Source organism: Pan troglodytes, chromosome 14 (assembly GCF_028858775.2).
Source record: "Pan troglodytes isolate AG18354 chromosome 14, NHGRI_mPanTro3-v2.0_pri, whole genome shotgun sequence".
NCBI classification, from domain to species: domain Eukaryota; kingdom Metazoa; phylum Chordata; class Mammalia; order Primates; family Hominidae; genus Pan; species Pan troglodytes.
Window position 1 is genome coordinate 118,786,923 of NC_072412.2, and position 20,897 is coordinate 118,807,819.

Below are 20,897 nucleotides of genomic sequence, written 5' to 3' on the forward strand. Positions count from 1 at the left end.
GTCCCAATGTTGGTTGGTTTGTTTTTCAGAACAGAAGAGGGTGACAGAAGAACGATTATTCATATGAGAGATGAGGAAGATGAGTAGAACGAGGTGAATCTTAATGTTTGGACAATTTATTATTGTAGAATTGTTGGTCCAAAGGTGGTATCTTTGAGAAGACAGGTGAGAAAATTAAATCACCACATACAACACGGTCAGTCCACGTACAACACGGTCAGTCACAGCTGTGGCCTCGATGTTGATGCCTTCCTGTATTAGTCTGTTCTAATGCTGCTATGAAGAAATACTTGAGACTAGGTAACTTATAAAGAAAAGTGGTTTAATGAACTCACAGTTCCACATGGCTGGGGAGGCCTCAGGAAACATAATCATGGCAAGCAGGCACCTCTTCACAGGGTGGCAGGAGAGAGAAAATGCGTGTCAATCACAGGGGGAAGCCCCTTATAAAATCATCAGATCTCATGAGAATGCACTCACCATCACAAGAACAGCAGGGGGGAAACCACCTCCATGATTCAATCACCTCCACCTGGTCCTGCCCTTGACCTGTGGGGATTATTACAATTCAAGGTGAGATTTGGTTGGGGACACAGAGCCAAACCATATAATCCCCCAAAACTCACGTTGAAACCTAACCCCCTGTGCAATAGTACTAGGAGGTGGGGCCTCTGGGAGGCACTCTGCCTTCATGGATGGATGACTGCCCTCCCAAAAGAGGCTCCAGGGAGCACCCACATTCCTCCCTTCCACCATCCAAGGACACGTCTATGAATCATGGGCCGTCACCAGACACTGAGTCTACTGGAGCCTTGATCTTGGACTTCCCATCCTCCAGAACTGTGAGCACTACGTTTCTGTTTATCGTAAATTACCCACTCTAAGGTGTTTTGTTACAGCAGCCCCAACAGACTAAAATGGTCCATGAGGGAAGAGGTTGTAGCTCAGATACCCATGTCAGGCATATAGGATGTGCTTAATTAACACTTATTGATCAAATGTGTATGTCCCTGTCTGCTTTTCCATTTTTAGGCAGCTATTGATGGTTTTTAAACTATCCAGCAGAAGTATTTTTAATGTAAATTTCCATGTGGGAATACATTTTCACACAAAAAAAGGCACCTTTTCTTAAGTGAAGGCCACGTAGATTGCCAGGCTGGTGCAATTCACCCAAGATCTATCCTATACAATCAACTTCCGGCTTTCAAATTATTTTAACTCACTCACTAAAGATAAACTTTATTTTCTTTTCCCAGCTTTTTAAAGCAAACTTCACAACTTCAGTGTATTTGCGGGCATGCCCTCTTAATCAAGGGTGTCAGCTTCTTAGTTTTCTTCTGTTCCCACTTTAACAAAATTGTATTTAGAATCCTTTCATTGAGTTTTGCCACCTTTGAGTGTCATTCAATCGAACAATATCTATATGCTGACAATGCTGTCCTTTCATCTGTTACCACCTGAATCTCCACTGTGAGTCCCAGCTTCTCGGATGCCCACTCCTGTCTCCACCTGGACATCCCACAGACACCTCAAATTTGCCAAACCTCGCTTCCCTCTGCCCTTCTGGAGCTTGGCCGTCTCAGCACACGCACTGCCATCCTCCCAATCGCTCAGCCCAAACCTTGGAGCCATGCTGCCCGACACAATTCATCATGAATCCCATCAGCTTTCCCTTCCTGAAGCATCCAGACTGCAAACGTGCTTCCTGCTGCATGGCTGCACCCTCGCCCCCTCCTGGACTAGCCGGCAGCCTCCCTTTTGACTTCTCTGGAATGTTCTGTTCTCTACACAGCAGCCCAGTGATCCCTTCAGAGCACAAATCTTTCCATGTCAATTCCTGTTCCCTCCAATATCTTCCCAACACAGTGAAAATGAAACACCAGGTTCTTACCTCAGGCTTCAAGGGCTGATATGGTTTGGCTGTGTCCCCACCAAAATCTTATCTTGAATTGTAATCCCCATAGTCCCCACGTGTCCTGGGAGGGACCCGGTGGGAGGTAATTGAATCATGGGGGTGGTTTCCACCATGCTGCTCTTGGGATAGTGAGTGAGTCTCAAGAGATTTGATGGTTTTATAAGGATCTGGCATTTCCCCTGCTTGCAGTCATTCTCTCTGCTGCCACCCTGTGAAGAGGTGCCTTCTGCCATAATTATAAGTTTCCTGAGGCCTCCCCAGCCATGTGGAACTGGGAGTCAACTAAACCTCTTTTCTTAAATGACCCAGTCTTGGCTATTTCTTCATAACAGTGTAAGAAGGGACTAATACACAGGGCCTACATCTGAAAGCAGCAAACTACAACCCTGGGGCCAAATCTGCCCCTTAATAGCTCTTATAAATAAAGCTTTATTGGCACACAGCCAAGTGTTCATTCATGATTGTCTATGCTGCCTCTGCTACAATGGTGCTGAGCTGTAGTGACAGACACTATTTGGCCCTTCCCCGCTTTCTCCCTCCTCCCTCCCTCCCTTCCTTTTCTCCCCTTCCTTCTTTCAATCCTCCTGCTTTCCCTCCCTCACTCCCTCCTTTCTCTTTCCCTCGTTCTTTTCTGTGTATTCCACACACACCTAGAATGTAAGCTGCATGTGACTTTGTCTGTCCCGCCCAGTGCTGTGTCCCCAGGGCCTGTCTCACCTCCATTGACCACACACGGGCATGGGTGCCACCTTCCACCTTGCACCCGCTGCCTTTACCTTCTGTTCTCTGTCTCCCTAAATATCTCCCAGGGTCCTCTGAGCCTTCACCGTTCATTTCTCTGCCTGGCCTCAAACAGAAAACGTCAGGAGGGAAGCACACAGCTGCACAGGTCGTGCACCGAGACTCCTGCTGCCAGCACCTCCCCCAGCCTGGACTTTGGCTGTGTTTGTAGCCCTGTCCCAGCTCTCCGGGTGGGAATGGCAGGCTGCGTCCCTCTGCTCCAGGGCCTGGTCCTGGTCCTCGCCCTCCATCGTGCGGAGCCCTCAGGTAGGCATCTGGCTTACCTGTCTGTTGTGCCTGTGCTGTGTCTTTCTTGACTCGGTCCACGGTGGATTTGTAGATGAGGCTTTTTCCAGGAGCCAGAGGAGCCCTGAGTGCCCAGACTAGTCTTAATTCCCCTGAAAAAGCTGTTTGGATCTTTACCATTTGGTGACAAGTATTTGGGACATGATGGTGTCACTTGGGGTCCTCCCAAGAGATGCCCAAACAGAAAGAAGCCTGTGTGCAGGGGATTCAGCCGGGAAAGGTGGGGGAGAGGGGAGGGGGAAAGGCAGAGGAGTGGGGGGAGGCCTGGGTTGGGCATTGGACGAGGGGAGGGGGTGGGGCAGGCTGAGCCCAGACTGCAATGTGGGCAGAGAGAGCCTTGGCCAGGCCAGCCAGGAATGCCCAGTCTTGAGTCAGGAGACATAGCCAGGGAGCAGCCACCCTGCCTGCCTGCCACCCTTCTACCACCAGCCACTTCACTGAAGGAACGACATGGACTCCATTCTGACTCTGCCTGCACAGGCGTCCAGGAAAGCTGCAAGTCAAAACACCCAGCATCCCCGCTGGCCCCATGGTCTCCCGCTGGCCCCATGGTCTCCTGCCCTGAGAGGGTGATCCCCCCGCCCTGCCCTGCCCAGCACTTACCGTAGCCGGACTTAGCTGAGCCGCCCCTGCTGTAACCCTCAGCACCGAGAGAAAAGGAGGGAGGACGGGAAGGGCCTGGGCTTTGACCCTCCCGGAGAGGGAGAGAACATGCTTTGGGACCCTCAGGTGGGAAGAGGCTCCAGAGACCACTGCCGCGGGTCAACTCGTTTGCCTCCTCCTGGAAATCGCAGAGCCTGCTGCAATGTATACGTTTCTTCTTTATGTGTTTTATCAAGATGTTAAACGCTGCGCACAGAGGCAGCACAGGAGCTGATGGCTCTTGGTCCCCAGTTCTCAGTACGGTGACCTCTGACCCCAGCTCGGCCTTCCTTCGCACTCAGACCCAAAACCCAGTTGGAGCCCTCCCTCCTCCACTTTCCTGACCGAGGCCCGTGGCCTCTCTGCAGAACCTTAGTGTATCCGCACTGATCCTGGGGCTGGTCCATTCGCCCAGAGGATGAAGTGCTTGCCTACCTCAGGGGAGGGAGTAGCGGGGTGGCCCTGAGGCCCTCGCAGGCTGAGAGCCTGTGGGACGGACGGGGCTGGGGCTGGCGGCCGGCCGGGGAGGAAGCCAGGCAGCTCTGGAAAGCAGGGCCCTCGGTGCTCCCAGTCACCTGCCTTCTTGTCTCGTCTGTAGTATTTCTCCCGGCCTCCAAAGCAAACGACGTTCTGGTGAGGTGGAAGCGTGCGGGCTCCTATCTTCTGGAAGAACTCTTTGAGGGAAACTTGGAAAAAGAATGTTATGAAGAAATCTGTGTCTATGAAGAAGCAAGAGAAGTGTTTGAAAATGAAGTAGTCACTGTATGTACCCCCACCACAAACCACAGGCCTCCTCATTATTTATACTTCTGCTGGCCCAGGGAGCATCATTTCTCAGAGATTAAGCTTAATTAATTAGCCTATTTACTTACTGATGAGGTTGACACAATCCCAGTTTTACAGATGAGGAAACAATTTAGAGAATCGACTTAATCCACCCTTCCCTACAGCAGTGAGTGGGGCTGGAAGTCAGCTCAGAGCCCACTGGACTCATTTCTTCAGGTCAGGCAAGGCCCACACACTGATCAGACACCCAGCATACACGCCGCCCAGCCTGTGGTGGCTTTCAGAGAATTTCGTGCTTTTAATGGAGACTTAGTGGTTTCAATACCTTAAAAAAACTTGAAAACAGAAACGTCCTCTCTGGGATGCCACATAGGAAGAAAATCCTAATCCATGCTTGGGATTACATAAATGATTTTCTTCACATGTGACTGGGTGTGTGCTCTAAATAACACAAGTAACAATTTGCTATTTTATCTATTTATTTATTTATTTGTATTTTTTTGAGACGGAGTCTCACTCTGTCCCCCAGGCTGGAGTGCAGTGGTGTGATCTCAGCTCACTGCAAGCTCTGCTTCCCGGGTTCAAGTGATTCTCCTGCCTCAGCCTCCCAAGTAGCTGGGACTACAGGCACGCGCCACCACGCCTGGCTAATTTTTTTGTATTTTTAGTAGAGACGGGGTTTCACCATGTTGGCAGGATGGTCTCGATCTCTTGACCTTGCGATCCACCCGCCTCGGCCTCCCAGAGTGCTGGGATTACAGGCGTGAGCCACCGTTCCCAGCCTAAAGTTGATTCTTAATTAAATGTTGACCTGTTTCTCTAGTATAGTTAATGTTTTTAAAATTCTAGTTTCTTAAATACCTATCTATAAGAGAACTCTTATGAAATAGACCATTTTTAATATAACTCAGAGAAATCCCAAAGGCATGTGAAAAGTGTAAAAATTTTTCAAAGTATTTGGCCCTAAATTTCATTTTTCAAACTTCCTGGTAGAGAAAATTGTTTTTCATTTACTACTTAATGACATTATTCAAGTTGTTAGAAGTCCAAATACGATCTTGGGAGATACCATTTTTTATACATTTTCTTTCTAGGCTTCAAGTCTGAATAATTCTCCTAATTTTAGATACTCCTACCCCAAACTAAGCGTCCCCACTCCCTACACAGGTATATATCTTTAAAATTCAACTCGGTTTATAAAAAGTGAAAAGGTGATGTGACTTGTATATCATGTGCTTTTGTGGAGGGTGGCGTGGAGATTGGCCCTAGAAGGGAAGGGCCACGTTAGGGGCTGTGTGTGGTGGGTTTGTGCCACGTCATAGACTCTGGCCTTCCTCAAATAGGTGGTGGTAAGCACATGTTGAGTAATATATCTTACAGATACATTTAGTTACTATACATTTAACATAAACAAATAGGCTGTAAAACAGGAAAATTGTGCATTGTTTCAACCACTATTGTCCTATTAGGTGAATAAAATCAACATTTTCTTACCTTCAAGTTCATCTACAGGAAAGAATATAGAAAAACAAATATCCCATTTGTAACATTTTTATGTTTTAACTCTAAAGGATGAATTCTGGAGACGCTATAAGGGTAAGTGGTTTCCTTCGTCTCCTTGGAAGTATTAATTCCTCGGGATGAGGTGCGGGGTGGGCTTAGGACGCTTCACGACCCCAGCTCAGCGGATGCCGGGGTGGGCTTAGGACGCTTCACGACCCCAGCTCAGCGGATGCCGGGGTGGGCTTAGGACGCTTCACAACCCCAGCTCAGCGGATGCCGGGGTGGGCTTAGGACGCTTCATTACCCCAGCTCAGCGGATGCCGGGGTGGGCTTAGGACGCTTCATTACCCCAGCTCAGCGGATGCCGGGGTGGGCTTAGGACGCTTCACGACCCCAGCTCAGCGGATGCCAAACCTCTGGCTCCAGGACCCACGATGTCTCTCCAGGGAAGGGCGCAGCTCTGACTCTCCCCAAGGACCAGGTCAGGAAGCCCCCGGGCTCTGCCACCAGGGCCACAGGCAGTGCCTGGTTTGTCTTGCCCAGTGTCTGGGTAGTTTCTGGGCACTCTGGGACATGGGCCACAGGCCAGGAGGGCCCCCCCGAGCAGCTCCTCCAGCCGCCTGGCTCCTGGGCTCCTGGGAAGCCTCATGCTGCAGCAGGGTCAGAACTCGTCTCAAATTTTGGAAAGTCATGGCTCCCGAGGGAGGAGCTCTAGGTGGGCAACTGCAGAAGAGCATGGGACAGAAGTAACACAGATGGAGACCCACGGGGCTGGGGGAGGCCAGGGTAAGGACCCACCTGGGAATGAGTAAGCAAAGAGCTGCAGCCACCACCAGACAAGCACGGGGACAACTGGGCACAGAAGGAAGCGGGAGAGGCGGGGAAGGCCGGAGAAGGGCTGATGGGGCGGGACAGAGGGGACCGCGTGCGGACGAAGAAAGGGCGCCCAGCAGAGTGGGAGGCACTGGCAGCCAGGCCTTACATCCTGAGCGGGGAGCGTCCTGGGGGCCAGGCGATGGCATGGGGAGCAGCATGAGCAGGCTCAGTCGCCGTCCCTGCCACCCCCTGCCCCCCCGTCCTCCTCCTGCTCAGGTCCCCGTCCCTGCCACCCCCTGCCCCCCGGTCCTCCTCCTGCTCAGGTCCCCGTCCCTGCCATCCCCTGCCCCCCCATCCTCCTCCTGCTCAGGTCCCCGTCCCTGCCACCTCCCCACATCCTCCTCCTGCTCAGGTCCCCATCCCTGCTCCACTCTGTCCTCCTCCTGCTCAGGTCCCCGTCCCTGCCACCTCCCCCCATCCTCCTCCTGCTCAGGTCCCAGTCCCTGCCACCCCCTGCCCCCCCGTCCTCCTCCTGCTCAGGTCCCCATCCCTGCTCCACTCTGTCCTCCTCCTGCTCTGGTCCCTGTTCCTGTCACCCCACCCTCCTCCTGCTCAGGTGCTCAGGTCCCCATCCCTGCTGCCACCCCCCACTCCATCCTCCTCCTGCTCAGGTCCCCGTTCCTGTCACCACCACCCCAACCCCCATCCTCCTCCTGCAGGCGGCTCCCCGTGCATCTCCCAGCCCTGCCTCCACAATGGCTCTTGCCAGGACAGCATCTGGGGCTACACCTGCACCTGCTCCCCCGGCTATGAGGGCAGCAACTGCGAGCTGGGTGAGGCCCCGGCCGTCCCCTTCCCCCAAGGGCCTCCCTGGGCAGGTGGGCCTCACATCCTCGGCCAGAGTCCCAATGGGCCCCTCCTGGGGTGTAGCCACAAGGTGCCTGTGTGAACCGCGATTTGGCTCACCCCAGGGGATTCTTCTCATCCCAACCAGATTCTCCTCCAGAAACCACGCCGGGGGGCTGGCTGCATTCTGAGCTGCCCCTTCCAGACAGGCCCCCATACTTTTCATGGCAGGGGCCCCTCTCCTCCCCACCCCCACCTCAACCATTCACAATCTGCTCACAGGCTGGGGGGTCACACACAGGCGTCCTCAGTGCCAGACTCCCAGTGGGAGACTGCAGACAGGGAAGACGCAAAGCACATAAACAAATATCCTTAAATACCCGCCAAATGTCAGTGTCCATCATCGCCAACTACAGCAACAAGTGCGCTCTGTTCTCAGCACCACTGGTCAACTCGGAGCCCGTTTCTCTGGGGAAAACCTTCCTTCCAGCCCAGCCCTCTCCTCCGAAGTCCAGATTTCTGCTCCATCTGCCTCCTTGATGCCCCAGCTAATGCCTTCACAGACACCCCAAATTTACCACATACCAAAGGGGGCTTTGACCTTCACCCACCATGTGCCCCTTTCTTAATCTTCTCCCTCTTGGTGGAAAGCCCCCATCCCAGCTGCTCAGCCACCACCGATGTCACACTAACCCCCTCCCATCCCACGTCCCCTCCTTGAAGAAGCAGCAATTTAAAGGGAATAGCCAATGCAAGCCGGCAGACAAAACAGGCACGTGGATTACAGTCCATGTGGAAAAAGGACAAATAGAAGTGTCATCACTCACAGAGTCTTTTTTTTTTTTTAATTTTTATTTTATTTTTGAGATGGAGTCTCGCTCTGTCGCCAGGCTGGAGTGCAGTGACGCGATGTCAGCTCACTGCAACCTTTTGCCTCCTGGGTTCAAGTGATTCTCCTGCCTCAGCCTCCCGAGTAGCTGGGACTACAGGCGCGCGCCACCATGCCTGGCTAATTTTTGTATTTCTAGTAGAGATGGGGTTTCACCATGTTGGCCAGGCTGGGCTCGATCTCCTGACCTCGTGATCCACCCACCTCGGCCTCCCAAAGTGCTGGGATTACAGGCATGAGCCACCGCGCCCGGCCTCACTCACGGAGTCTTTGTTCTACATGCACATTCCTGAAATACGTACATGTGGGAAACACTGACACAGAGGACAACGATCTGAAGAGAATGAGAACACATGGACCAACACACCAGAACTCTTGTGTGCAAGGCTGTGATAAAATGAACATGGACCAACACACAGAACTGTGTGCAAGGCTGTGATAAAATGAACATGGACCAACAGAACTGTGTGCAAGGCTGTGATAAAATGACTATTCCCAAGCTAGCATTTCTGGTTTTTTTTCCTTTTCAGCTAAAAATGAATGTCACCCAGAGCGGACTGATGGGTGTCAACACTTCTGCCTCCCAGGACAGGAATCCTACACGTGCAGCTGTGCTCAGGGCTACAGGCTTGGTGAGGACCACAAACGGTGTGTGCCCCACGGTGAGTGCTCAGACCACAGCGGCCTCCAGCTTCCAATGCCAGCGACCCCGTCCACATCCTCCTTCCTTCTGTAGTACTGGGTGAAGCCCGCGGATCTGTGATAAGCAGTTGCCACGACTCCGAAGGTGGTCCGCGTCTCCACGCTGGAGCAATGGCCATGCTAGAAAGTGCAGTTTCTGTCACTAGTGCTTGCTCGGACCACTCTGAGCTAAACCATGAGTGCCGTGAGGGGTGGTTTAACTCCAGTCTGTGTGTCTGTGAATCACTGCACATTCATCAGCATTAAGGATAAGATTATAATGGTTAGTACCATAGATGGAATTATGCAACGGTTAACACCATAGACAGAGTCCGATATTCGCTGAGAAGGCGCTGATTTTCATTCTCATGTTGCTGCCGCAAATGCAGACCAGTGTGCCTGCGGGGTGCTGACCTCCGAGAAGCGTGCACCGGATCTACAGGACCTCCCGTGGCAGGTAACAGAGCGCTCTCTGCGTGCTTCAATTTATTGTTACGACTTTCACCTCACTTGTCATTTCCTAAATAGAAATGTTAACAACTAAGTGCATCGGGCATCCTGACTTTGATGGGCTACTGACTGCACTGACCAACCTCTATTCACACTTCCAACCATATTCTAATGCCGAGTTCGTAACTAATACAAAAGGACAGCATTATCTACAGCCCCCAAGACCTTTCCTCTGCAGTTCCAAACTGTTACCAATGTCATTTTCTCAGAACATAAGCATCTCAAAATCTCTGCTCTCGGCTGCTGGCCTGGCATTCTAGCTTTGTTACTTTGTTCACTAAATTTCTCTAGTTTGGCATTCATTTTTGTTCTCCTTTTCCCCTCCTTGGCTGGTTTAGAAGTTAACCATTCATTTGTTTTTGGTTTGTTTTTTTGAGATGGAGTCTCAATCTGTCACCCAGCCTGGAGTGCAGTGGTCCAGTCCCGGCTCACTGCAATCTCTGCCTCCTGGGCACAAGCGCTTTCCCTGCCTCCACCTCCTGAGTAGCTGGGATTACAGGAATGCGCCACCACGCCCGGCTGATTTTTATATTTTTAGTAGAGACAGGGTTTCGCCATGTTGGACAGGATGGTCTCAAACGCCTGACCTCAAGTGACCCACCCGCCTTGGCCTCCCAAAGTGCTGGGATTACAGGTGTGAGCCACCAGGCCTGGCCTCATCATTCACTTTCTGTTTACTTAATGGTCACTCTTGACACATAAACATCCATATTTAGCACAAGTAGTCAGCTATTTCTCCCTCCTCAGGCTAATTCCCAGCACCTCATTCTGGGTCCATTTGCTGTCTGGCCAGTATTTTATTCTTTTCTTGCTTTCTGTATATCTTCACAAAATAGATATTACGATTTTTGTTATTATGGTTTTATACCACCCACACTGGCTTTGATTTACTTACCTCATTTTCCACTTTCCTTGCCTTTCAGGCCTCTAACACAATTATCTCCTTCTGCCTGGGTATATCCTTCAGAACAGCCTTGTCCAATAGAAATGCAATGTAAACCACATAATTTAAAATTTTCTAGTAGCCACAATAATGTAAGTAAAAGCATGTGAAATTTTGATATTTTATTTAACCCAAATATGTGTCATTATTTCCCCATGTAATGAATATAAACATTATTGAGGTTATTTGCCTTTTTCCTTTACACTGAATCTTTGGAATCTGGTGTGAATTTACACTGAGGTGCAGCCCTCGTGTCCACAATGCTCCGTACCCGAGTGTGGCTGCCGTGTGGATGGCACAGCCTCAGGGGCCCCCCTTGTGAGTAATAAGCCCCTTCAGTTTCACCTGACTCTTACAAGACAGCTGTGCCCAGCCCACTCACTCTGGCAGTCGTGTGGACTGGCAGAGAACAGGATGGAGCTCAAGGACTTGAAGCCACCCAGCTCCAAGGTGGAAAGGAAGAAACCGAAGGGAGGCAAAGCAGACGGAGTGATAGAAGGCGGGGATGGAAGCGGGAATGGTCTATCACCAGCTTTGCAAACTTCCTCTCAATCTTTTATCACTTTTCCTGCCCAAGCTTTCTAAGACAGTTCTTCCTATTGCTGTCTGCCCCATGAGTGCGCTGAGGGTCGGTACTTGGGAGGCCCAGAGTGCAGTGGTCCTCCATAGGTAGGGACAGGGTCTGGCTCTACCACCTGCAGGCTGTCTCCAGCTTCCCAGCTTACCCAAGGGAAGACAGGGCGCGGTTCTAGTCTGCAACCGTAGCACTCATACCAGCAAGGCTAAGAGACATACAACCAGGGGGGAGGCATTCTCTAAACACAGCGGGTGTGTTTAAGACAGAGGACACTGACTTAGGCAGGCTACATACTATTAGATTTTTTACTTCAGTATTAGAAATTGTTCTGAAGTTATTTCACTGAATATATGGAATTTTCCTAAAACAAACTTTGAAAAGGAGAATGATTAAGTGACCTAGCAGGATATAGGGTTGAAGATTATCTTTAGAACTTCCTTGTTTCTTACATCCTAGGGAAGAGGTATTACTACAAGTCTGGCAGACTCTGATGGCGCAAGTGCCGTCTTCTCTCCAACTTGGTTTTATCCCCTTTAAAGTGAGGATCTCACCCCTAGAGTTGCAGTGAGGATTACAGATAATGTTCTTCACTTATGGTAGGTATTCAACAAGTGGCAGCTATTATTCATAAACACACGAGGAGTTCCAGGAACGACGCCACGGTAAAGTTGCAAAAACACTTTCTCACTTGGCTCAGCATTTTGCATTAGACGGTTGAAAACTGCAACACTTAACACTTCCAGAGCCAGTACCCGTGCTATGTGGGCACATGCTTTATTTCATTTAATCTTTCAAACAACTTCTCGTTTTCTCCTTTTGTATCCCTGGTAATATTATTTGCTCTAAAATCCCCTTTGTCTGATATTGATATAGACACTTTAGCTTTCCAATTATTAGTGTTAGCATGACTTATCTTTTTCCAATCTTCTACTTTTAACCTATTTGTATTTTTATAAAGTGCATGTTTAAAAAATAAATAAGGTACATGTTTTATAGGTAGTATATAATTGGCTTTCATTTTTATCCAGTGTGAAAAACCTCTGCCTTTTAATTGGGGTATTTAGGCCATTTTACATTTATTGTAATTGTTGATATGTTTATGGTTAAAGCTATCATCTTGCTATCTTTTATTTTTCTTATCTGTTCTTTTCCTCTTTTTCTGCCTTCTGTTAGATTAACTATATATTGTTATGATTCTGTTTTCTCTCCTTTGTTGGTTTATCATCTCTGGTTCTTTGTTGGCGGTTGCTTCACAGTTTGGAGAATACATCTTTACCCTATCACAGTCCACTCCACTTTCGCCGACGCCACATCCGCTCGCTGTAGCATGAGTCCTTACAGCAATCATGCCCCATTCCTCCCCTCCTGACCTGGGTGCTGGTTTTGGCATAGGTCTTACATCTACAGATGTTATAAATGCCACTCTATACTTCCATTATTTTTGTTTAAACAGTATCCTGTAAAGAAGTTTAAAGAATAAGGAAAAAAACCTTACATATATAGTGGAATGCGGATAAATATTTAATGGGATGTCATAACCTTTTCCAGTGTTCCTTGCTGCTTTGTGTAGATCCAAGCCTCCCTCTGGTATTGTTTTCCTCCTGCCTAAAGGGCCCCTTTGATATCTGCTGTGCTGTGAGGCGTCTGGGGAAGCAGCCTTCTTGCGTTTGTCTGGAGGAGTCTTTGTTCATCTTCATCTATGAAAGGCATTGCGTCTGGCGCAGAGCCCCAGGCTGGCAGCAGTCCTCTCCTCTCTGCACTTGGGCCTGCCCCACTGCCTTCCTGTCTGCCTCATGCCACAAGATGGCTCCCATCACCCTGCTGCTGTTCCTCACATGTCCTTACCTGTGGCACTTTTAAGATTTTAAATGCTTTTTAACTTTCTAAGATTTCCTCTATCATGGATTTTGAATTTAATTATACTGTGTATTGTTTTCATGTTTCTTGCACATAGGGTTTGTTGAGATTCTTGTATTTGTGGGCTACTAGCACTTGTCAAATTTGAAAAATATTTGGTCATAATTTTCTTTTTTTTTTTTTGAGACAGGGTCTCGCCCTATTGCCTGTGCTGGAGTGTAGTGGTGTGATCATGGCTCACTGCAGCCTCAACCTCCTGGGTTCAGGTGATCCTCCCACCTCAGCCTCTCGAGTAGCTGGGACCACAGGTGTGCACCACCACACACAGCTAATTTTTAAATTTCATGTAGAGATGGGGTCTTGCTATGTTGCTCAGGCTGGTCTCAAACTCCTGGGCTCAAGCAATCCTTCCACCTCAGCCTCCCAAAGTGCTGGGATTATAGGCGTGAGCCACCATGCCTGGCCCATTATTTTCAGATTTTTTTTTCTCTCCTCCTTCTCCCTGCTCTGTTTTGGGACTCTAATTACATGTATCTTAAGCTGTTTGAAATCCCATAGCTCAGAGATGGTCTGTTCATTTTTCAAAAATCTCCGTTCTCTCCGTGTTTTACTTTTGATAGTTTCTGTTGTGATGCCTTCAAGGTCATCAATCTGTTCTTCTGCAATGTCTAATCTGCCATTCATCCTGGCCGGTGGATGTTTAACCTCATACATTGTAGCTGTCATCCAAAAATTTAATTTAGGTTTTTAAAAGTACGTATTTTTGTCTCTACTTAACTTTTTGAACATTTGGACTACAGTTACAATCACTGTTTAATTGTCCTTGTCTACTAATATCTGTCAGTGCTGACTCAGTTTTGGGAGATTTTTCTTCTCATTATGGGTCACATTTTCCTGTTCGTATGCCGTAATGGATTTCCAGACATTGTGAATTTTATCCTGTTAGGTGCTGAATATTTTGTGCTCTATACATACACTTGGATATTGTCCTAGGACACAGTTAAGTTGGAAATACTTTCATCCTTTGGCACATTGCTCTTAAGATTTGTCAGTAGGACCAGGGCAGCGCTCAAGTCTAGAGCTAGTTATTCTGACTACTGAAGTGAAACCCTTCTATGCATCCTGCCCCGTGCCCCACTGAGTCAGGGATGTTTTAACTCAGCTGGTGGAAGCAATTGCTATTCCCAGCTTGTGCGAGTGTCTAGCACAGGTCCCTCTCACACTCTTGGGTGGTTCTTACCCAGCCATAATTAGTCTCCACGTACACGTGATCACCACTGCTCTGCTGAAAACTGCTAGGCATGTGGCCATCCTCCAGCATTCTCTACCAAGCTCTCTCCTCTGCTGGACTCTGTTCTGCAGGACTCTGTTCTGCAAACTCCAGCCACTGTGGCCTCCCTGGGCTCTCAGCTTTCTCTCTTCAATTTAGGGAGTCAGCGGGGCTCCAACTGAGATGCCCCGTCCTGCTCTACGCCATGGAAATTCTGGACAGTAGCTGAGACCGTTGTTTCTTGGGGATTACGATTCCTGAAAACCATCATTCCATAGATTTTGTCAATTTTTTGCTTCAGGTGGGAGGGTAAATCTGATCACTGTTACTTCACCTGGGCCGAAAGGGGAAGTGCCGGCCCCATTTAATCCCTAAGCAAATAAAAGCTTAGATTGTCAACAATTCGTTAACAATCCTGTAGCCATTTGAGTGCTGGGGCAAGAATCAAATACGGCTGTCTGCCTTTGGCTGTGGGCGGGGGGGGGGTCCATATCCCTATCCACCCTATCCAGTAGACTTTACTGCCCCTAATCCTGCAAATTGTCACCAGCTATTTATTGTCTGTTTTGATTTTTAAAGGTAAAGTTAACAAATTCCGAAGGAAAAGACTTCTGTGGTGGTGTTATAATCCGGGAAAATTTTGTACTGACAACAGCAAAATGTTCACTGTTACACAGGAATATTACTGTAAAAACATGTAAGTATTTTATCATGAGTTTTTATAAAACCACATTGGAAATACACTATCCTATGTAAGAATGAAATGAAAAATTTAAAACTGGACTGTTTCTAATGCAACATAGAACTGAATTTACTGTCAATAAAACTGAGATACTTATCAACTCAGGAAGCATATGTAAAATACCAGCAGAAGCCTGGGCCCAGGGACAGGCAAGTGCTAACTCACACTCAGCAAGGGAGGAAATCACAGCCTACATAAGGATGACTTCATTTCCCACTGAAATTGAGCAGTTGTGGCATAAGAGATGGATAATTGGCTAAAAATCGGAAGAATGGGGCTCGAATCCCCCAGCGGTTGAGACCTCAGGCTGAGGCAGTGGCCTTCTCATCGGCTTCTCTGTGCCTATTTCTTTTTTTTTTTTTTTGAGACAGAGTCTCACTCAATCCCTCAGGCTGGAGTGCAGTGGCATGATCCAGGCTCACTGCAACCTCTGCCTCCTGGGTTCAAGCGATTCTCATGCCTCAGCCTCCCAAGTAGCTGGGATTACAGGCGCCTGCCACCGTGGCCAGCTAATTTCTTTGTATTTTTGTAGAGATGGGGTTTCACCATGTTGGCCAGGCTGGTCTCGAACTCCTGACCACAGGTGATCCGCCTGCCTTGGCCTCCCAAAGGCTGGGATTACAGGCGTGAGTCACTGCACCCAGCCACGTGCCTATTTCCTTATCTGTCCAAACACACAATAGTTTCTACCCCATCGTGAGGCGGCAAAGTTCCATATTAACCTGTCAACATGCTCTATAATGACTCTGAAGAACCTCAAAATAAGTATGTTTTTACTCTTCATCCTTTTTTTTTTTTTCTTTGAGACAGAGTCTCACTCTGTCGCCAAGGCTGGAGTGCTGTGGCACGACCTCGGCTCACTGCAACCTCCACCTCCTGGTTTCAAGCGATTCTCCTGCCTCAGCCTCCCGAGTAGCTGGGACTACAGGCGTGCACCACCATATCCCACTAATTTTTTGTATTTTTAGTAGAAACGGGGTTTTGCTATGTTGGAAAAGCTGGTCTTTACTCCTGGCCTTAAGTGATCGACCTGCCTTGGCCTCCCAAAGCGCTGGGATTACAGATGTGAGCCACTGTGCCTGGCCCTTAAATATTTTTCAGTCAACAAAATAACGTGAAAACCACTTCTCAACAGCCAATGTTTGACTGGCCTGGAGAAGTTCCACATCACTGCTTCCTGCTTTTTAATCATTTCACCACACCCCACTGCACTCCAAAACAGAAGAACTAACCTTGACTGTTTTTAAAGGCTGTGGCACTTGGTTGCAATCGTGCAATCTGTGAGTGGCCTTTCTGTCCGCAGAAAGGCACAGTGTCCACACCACGGGGCAGTGAGCCTGTGGGTCCTCCAGGGCCGGTCTCTCCCTCCTCACGTGGCTCCCTGAGAAGCTCGTTTCTGAACATTATGTCCCCTTGAAAATCAGACTGTAAAGAACTGGCGATTGTTCATGATTTCAGATTTTAACAGAACGAGCCAAGACCCGCTGATGATCAAGATAACGCACGTCCATGTGCACATGCGGTACGACGCGGACTCGGAGGAGAATGACCTGTCACTGCTGGAGCTGGAGTGGCCCATCCAGTGCCCAGGTGCGGGGCTCCCCGTGTGCACCCCTGAGAAAGACTTCGCTGAGCACCTCCTCATCCCACGCACCAGGGGCCTCCTCAGCGGCTGGGCACGCAATGGCACTGACCTGGGCAACTCGCTGACCACGCGGCCTGTCACACTTGTGGAGGGGGAGGAGTGTGGGCAGGTCCTGAATGTGACTGTCACCACCAGGACCTACTGTGAGAGAAGCAGCGTGGCGGCCATGCACTGGATGGAGGGAAGTGTGGTCACCAGAGAACACAGAGGCTCCTGGTTCCTCACGGGGGTCCTGGGCTCGCAGCCAGTAGGAGGGGAGGCTCACATGGTCCTTGTCACCAAGGTCTCCAGGTACTCACTCTGGTTTAAACAGATCATGAACTAACTGAAACTCAGCTAGCCAGAATGAACAACACAACCGGAAGCGGGATTCCAAGCTGGCACTGCCACTGTGGAGGGCGCTGAAACTTCATCACACACTGAGAGGCCGTCACAGCCCCAGACCACCCGCTCGGCCCACGCAGCAGCAGAGCCGCTGTTTGCTGGGTTGTTTACCGAGCACTGTGACCTTTCTTTCCCTGGAACTCTTTATCTCAATAGAGACCTTAAAAGAAAACATGAGATACGTTAAATAATAAAATAAGATAATCTGTCAGTCATAAAGCAGCCTGGTTTCCAGAAATTCTTTCCTTCTCCAAGTCCAGTGTTCCCTGTGCTCAGGGAATAGCCACCCCAGCCTGCACACTGGTGAGTGTGTTCTGGTGCAGAAGCGACAACAATCTCCGGTTACAGCAGAAAGTGACCTCCTCTGTTGGTTTACCAATTGCCACTGTGACTGAGGACCATGGCTCAGTGCAGAAGCAGCCACTAGAAGCAGGTTGGCAATGGAGGAGAATGACCCTGTGGGTATCCCAGAGAGGCAGCATTAGAGGAAAGGGCCAGAGAGCATGAGAGAGGCTGAGGAGGAACGCCGGCGTCTCACGGGGTTGTGCACCCGCCCTTCTCTGGGAGGGTTCCCACGGAAGGTTCCGGGGCCCGAAGTCAGGTCTGAGCACTGAGACCCAGCTCTCTGCTCGTCCCACCAGGTGGCTCTTGGACAACTGTTCCACCTCTTCATGCCTCAGGGTCGCCCAGGGTAGAATCCCAGCACCTCACCAATGGGCTGATGGGCAGCTAGGGCAACGCCCAGCACTGTTGTGGCTGGAGTGTGTGTCCCTTCAAAACTCCAAAATTGGAACTTACCCCAAGATGATGATATGGGGAGGTGGGGCCCTTGGGAGGTGACTAGGCCATGAGGGCTCTGCCAGCCCCTTCCATCTCTTCTCCCATACGAGGACACTGCAGTGAGGTGCTACCCTGGAGACAGAGAGCCCTCAGCAGACACCAAATCTTCCGGCACCCAGATCTTGAACTTCCCAGCCCCCAGATCTGTGAGAAATGAGTTTCTGTTATCACCCAGTCCATGGTATTTTGTAGAACAGACCAGGACAGCACATGCTGAATCACAGTAAACACCTGCTGTCATGAAGGCTGCAGCTGCAATGCAAGTACCAAAGACAGAGCTGCAGTCCAGCCCCCAGTGAAACGTCCTTGGAGACTGGAGCTCCTAGCAGGGTCTGAATTTGCACGGAAATGGACAGAAATGGCATAAATGTTCACATTTTAACTCTGACTTAGTTAAGGAAGGGGCACAGCTGCTTCTCCACCAGTGTCCTTGAGTGACACAGAGCAGAGCATCGTTGAAGAGCAGAGAGGACTTTTAAAAAGAGGAATTAAAAATGTAGGTGGACAAATATTCTCTTGAGTTCAGAACAATTTACACATAACTTGGGTTTTTAAGCCTTACTGTTCTTCAGCACACTCTCTTTCATTTATGCTTTAACCCCAGAATTAAACTTTTCTCCAACCTGTAGATGAAATGGCCCATTTCTCTGAAAGGTCCTTGGCAAAAAGCAACACTGTAATTTAAGGCAAATTAATGGGGAAGGCAGTTTAAAATTCACTAGGGTGAATTTTAAAGTCTTAGTGAAGTTTGGTTGTATTATTCTCAAACTACAATAAGGTAAGTAAGTCACTGCTTTAAATGCCTACTAATGATTTTAAAATCAGCTAATGAACATGGCAGGCTTTCTTACATAATGCTGCAGAAATGTCTGCAATCTTGCTTCTGGTACTTCTATTACAAATTTGGATTTACTAGAGTGGAAGCCCTGCTTGAAAACTATTCCAGGCCAGGCGCAGTAGCTCACGCCCGTAATCCCAGCACTTTGGGAGGCTGAGGCGGGCGGATCACGAGGTCAGGAGTTCGAGACCAGCCTGACCAACATGGTGAAACTCCATCTCTACTAAAAATACAAAAAAAAAAAAAAATCTTTGCCAAGTGTGGTGGCTCACGCCTGTAATCCCAGCTACTCAGGAGGCTGAGGCAGGAGAATCACTTGAACCCGGGAGGCAGAGGTTGCAGTAAACCGAGATCATGCCACTGCACTCCAGCCTGGGCAACAGAGCGAGACTCCATCTCAAAACAAAAAACAAAACAAAACAAAAACCTATTTCAAACACAGCTGGGCAGAGGCAAAGCATATGAAGACCCTCCCTGCATAATGGTGAAATCTGTGAAATCAGGAACAATCAGAGAAAGCTACAGGCCCAGATTGTCAGCAGAGACATGAGGGGCCTTCAAAATGAAGTAACTACTCTACTGGCATTTAATGACATGCTTAGAAACTACACCATAAACAAATCTAACGAAACAGTAAAACTCAAGAAAAGGGAAGCTAGCTATGATGACTGTTTTTCTTGTTTTTTGAGACAGGGTCTCTGTCTGTCGCCCAAGGCTGGAGTGCAGGGCACGATCCTAGCTCATAGTGGGCTCAACTTCCTGGGCTCAATTGACCCTCCCACCTCAGCCTCCTGACTACAGGTGTGCACCACCATGCCCAGCTAATTTTTGCATTTTCTGCAGAGATGGATTTTGCCATATTGCCCAGGCTGGTCTCGAACTCCAGGGCTCAAGCAATCTACTGGCCTCAGCCTCCCAAAGTGCTGGTATCATAAATGTGAGCCACCACGTCCAGCCTGTGATGATGTTTTAAAAGGGCCAAACTAGTTCACACTTGGGCAGAGATTATTAAGTCCAATATTTGAATCCATGCAAACACACTGATACATGCCCATGTGTACGCCCGTGGACTTGAATGCTGCCATGCTGGACACAGGCCTTGACGCTGCGTCTCCACCCAAATTCCATCTTGCATTGTAATCCCCACGTGTGGAGAAGTGATTGGATCACGGGGGCGGTTCCCCCATGCTGTTCTCGTGATAGTGAGGGCGTCTAACGAGAGCTGATGGTTTTAAAAGTGGCAGTTTTGCTCATGCTCACTTCCCCTTCCGCCATGATTGTAAGTTTCCTGAGGCCCCCCGAGCCATGTGGAACTGTGAGTCCATTAAACCTCTTTCCTTTACATATTACCCAGTCTCGGGCAGTTCTTTATAGCAGCGTGAGAACGAACTGACAGAGGCCTGAACACCAAGAGGTAAACGTAAGGACACCTACACTGAGGTTGTTTCTTTCATCGCTAAGAATAACCATCCAATTACCTTAAAGTATCAATCCTTGACTTTAGGTGTCACTATGGACGGTTCAATACGTTACCCAGAAATGTTGACAAACCTGAGCTTTCCACCGCTATTACATCCAGAATGAAATTCAGGTATGCTGGCAGAAATTCCAATATTCAAATTACTGTAAGAAAATCATTTAAATCAAAAGTTGAAGGATGTTCAAGGCCCATGCAGAGCAGCAGGGAAGATCAGATTTCCGTACCCAACACTGCAAGAGAACGGGGCCCCACTGGACACATGGGTAGCTAGAAAACAGATGCAGCGCCCAAAGCCTCCGCCGGCATGAGTTTGCTCCGTGTCTGCCCCACAGGACATAGGAGGCACTTGTCACGACTGCCAGCGCTGAGGACCTTGCTGCTGCTGGGGAGCAGCTACGTAGGTCAAGAGGATCCTTGGCATGAACTCCACAGGCACAGGCGCTTGCCTTCGTGCATTCATCTCTCGTGTGTACGTGTGGCAGTCCACGGCTGGAATCCGGGTGTGACTTAGGAGAGCAGGGCATAAAAGAGATCTGGCTTCCCTGGCTCTACTGGGATCTGCGCTCCCAGAATCCAGCTCCCTACGTGTGGAGAGAAACAGGGGAGCCCACCCACAGCCCTGCTGAGCTCCAGGTGAGAGCCCGGGC

At 49.2% G+C, this 20,897-nt stretch overlaps 1 protein-coding gene and 1 long non-coding RNA gene across 9 annotated transcripts; one reads left to right on the plus strand and one right to left on the minus strand.

Moving 5' to 3' along the window:
• Positions 1-320: 320 nt before the first annotated feature.
• LOC129136882 (uncharacterized) lies at positions 321-3,227 on the minus strand. Its single transcript, XR_008538921.2, has 3 exons — positions 2,980-3,227; positions 481-549; positions 321-390 (listed from the first exon to the last, which is right to left on the minus strand). It is a non-coding gene; the product is annotated as an uncharacterized LOC129136882 (long non-coding RNA).
• On the plus strand, positions 376-17,314 carry PROZ (protein Z, vitamin K dependent plasma glycoprotein). 8 transcript variants are annotated; one of them, XM_063792371.1, is made up of 12 exons: positions 376-842; positions 2,772-2,962; positions 3,431-3,496; positions 4,242-4,405; positions 6,001-6,025; positions 6,312-6,413; positions 7,468-7,581; positions 9,014-9,145; positions 9,554-9,621; positions 14,901-15,018; positions 16,522-16,653; positions 16,844-17,314. In XM_063792371.1, exons 2-12 carry the CDS (start codon positions 2,893-2,895, stop codon positions 16,957-16,959), a joined length of 1,107 nt encoding a protein of 368 aa, XP_063648441.1. In that variant the 5' UTR covers positions 376-842; positions 2,772-2,892; the 3' UTR covers positions 16,960-17,314. The 8 variants fall into 8 exon arrangements, with proteins under 8 accessions (XP_063648441.1, XP_063648438.1, XP_054521594.1 ...); XM_063792368.1 differs by having other exon boundaries at positions 454-573; positions 762-842; positions 16,522-17,314; XM_063792370.1 differs by lacking the exon at positions 3,431-3,496 and having other exon boundaries at positions 522-842; positions 16,522-17,314.
• The last annotated feature ends 3,583 nt before the right edge of the window (positions 17,315-20,897 follow it).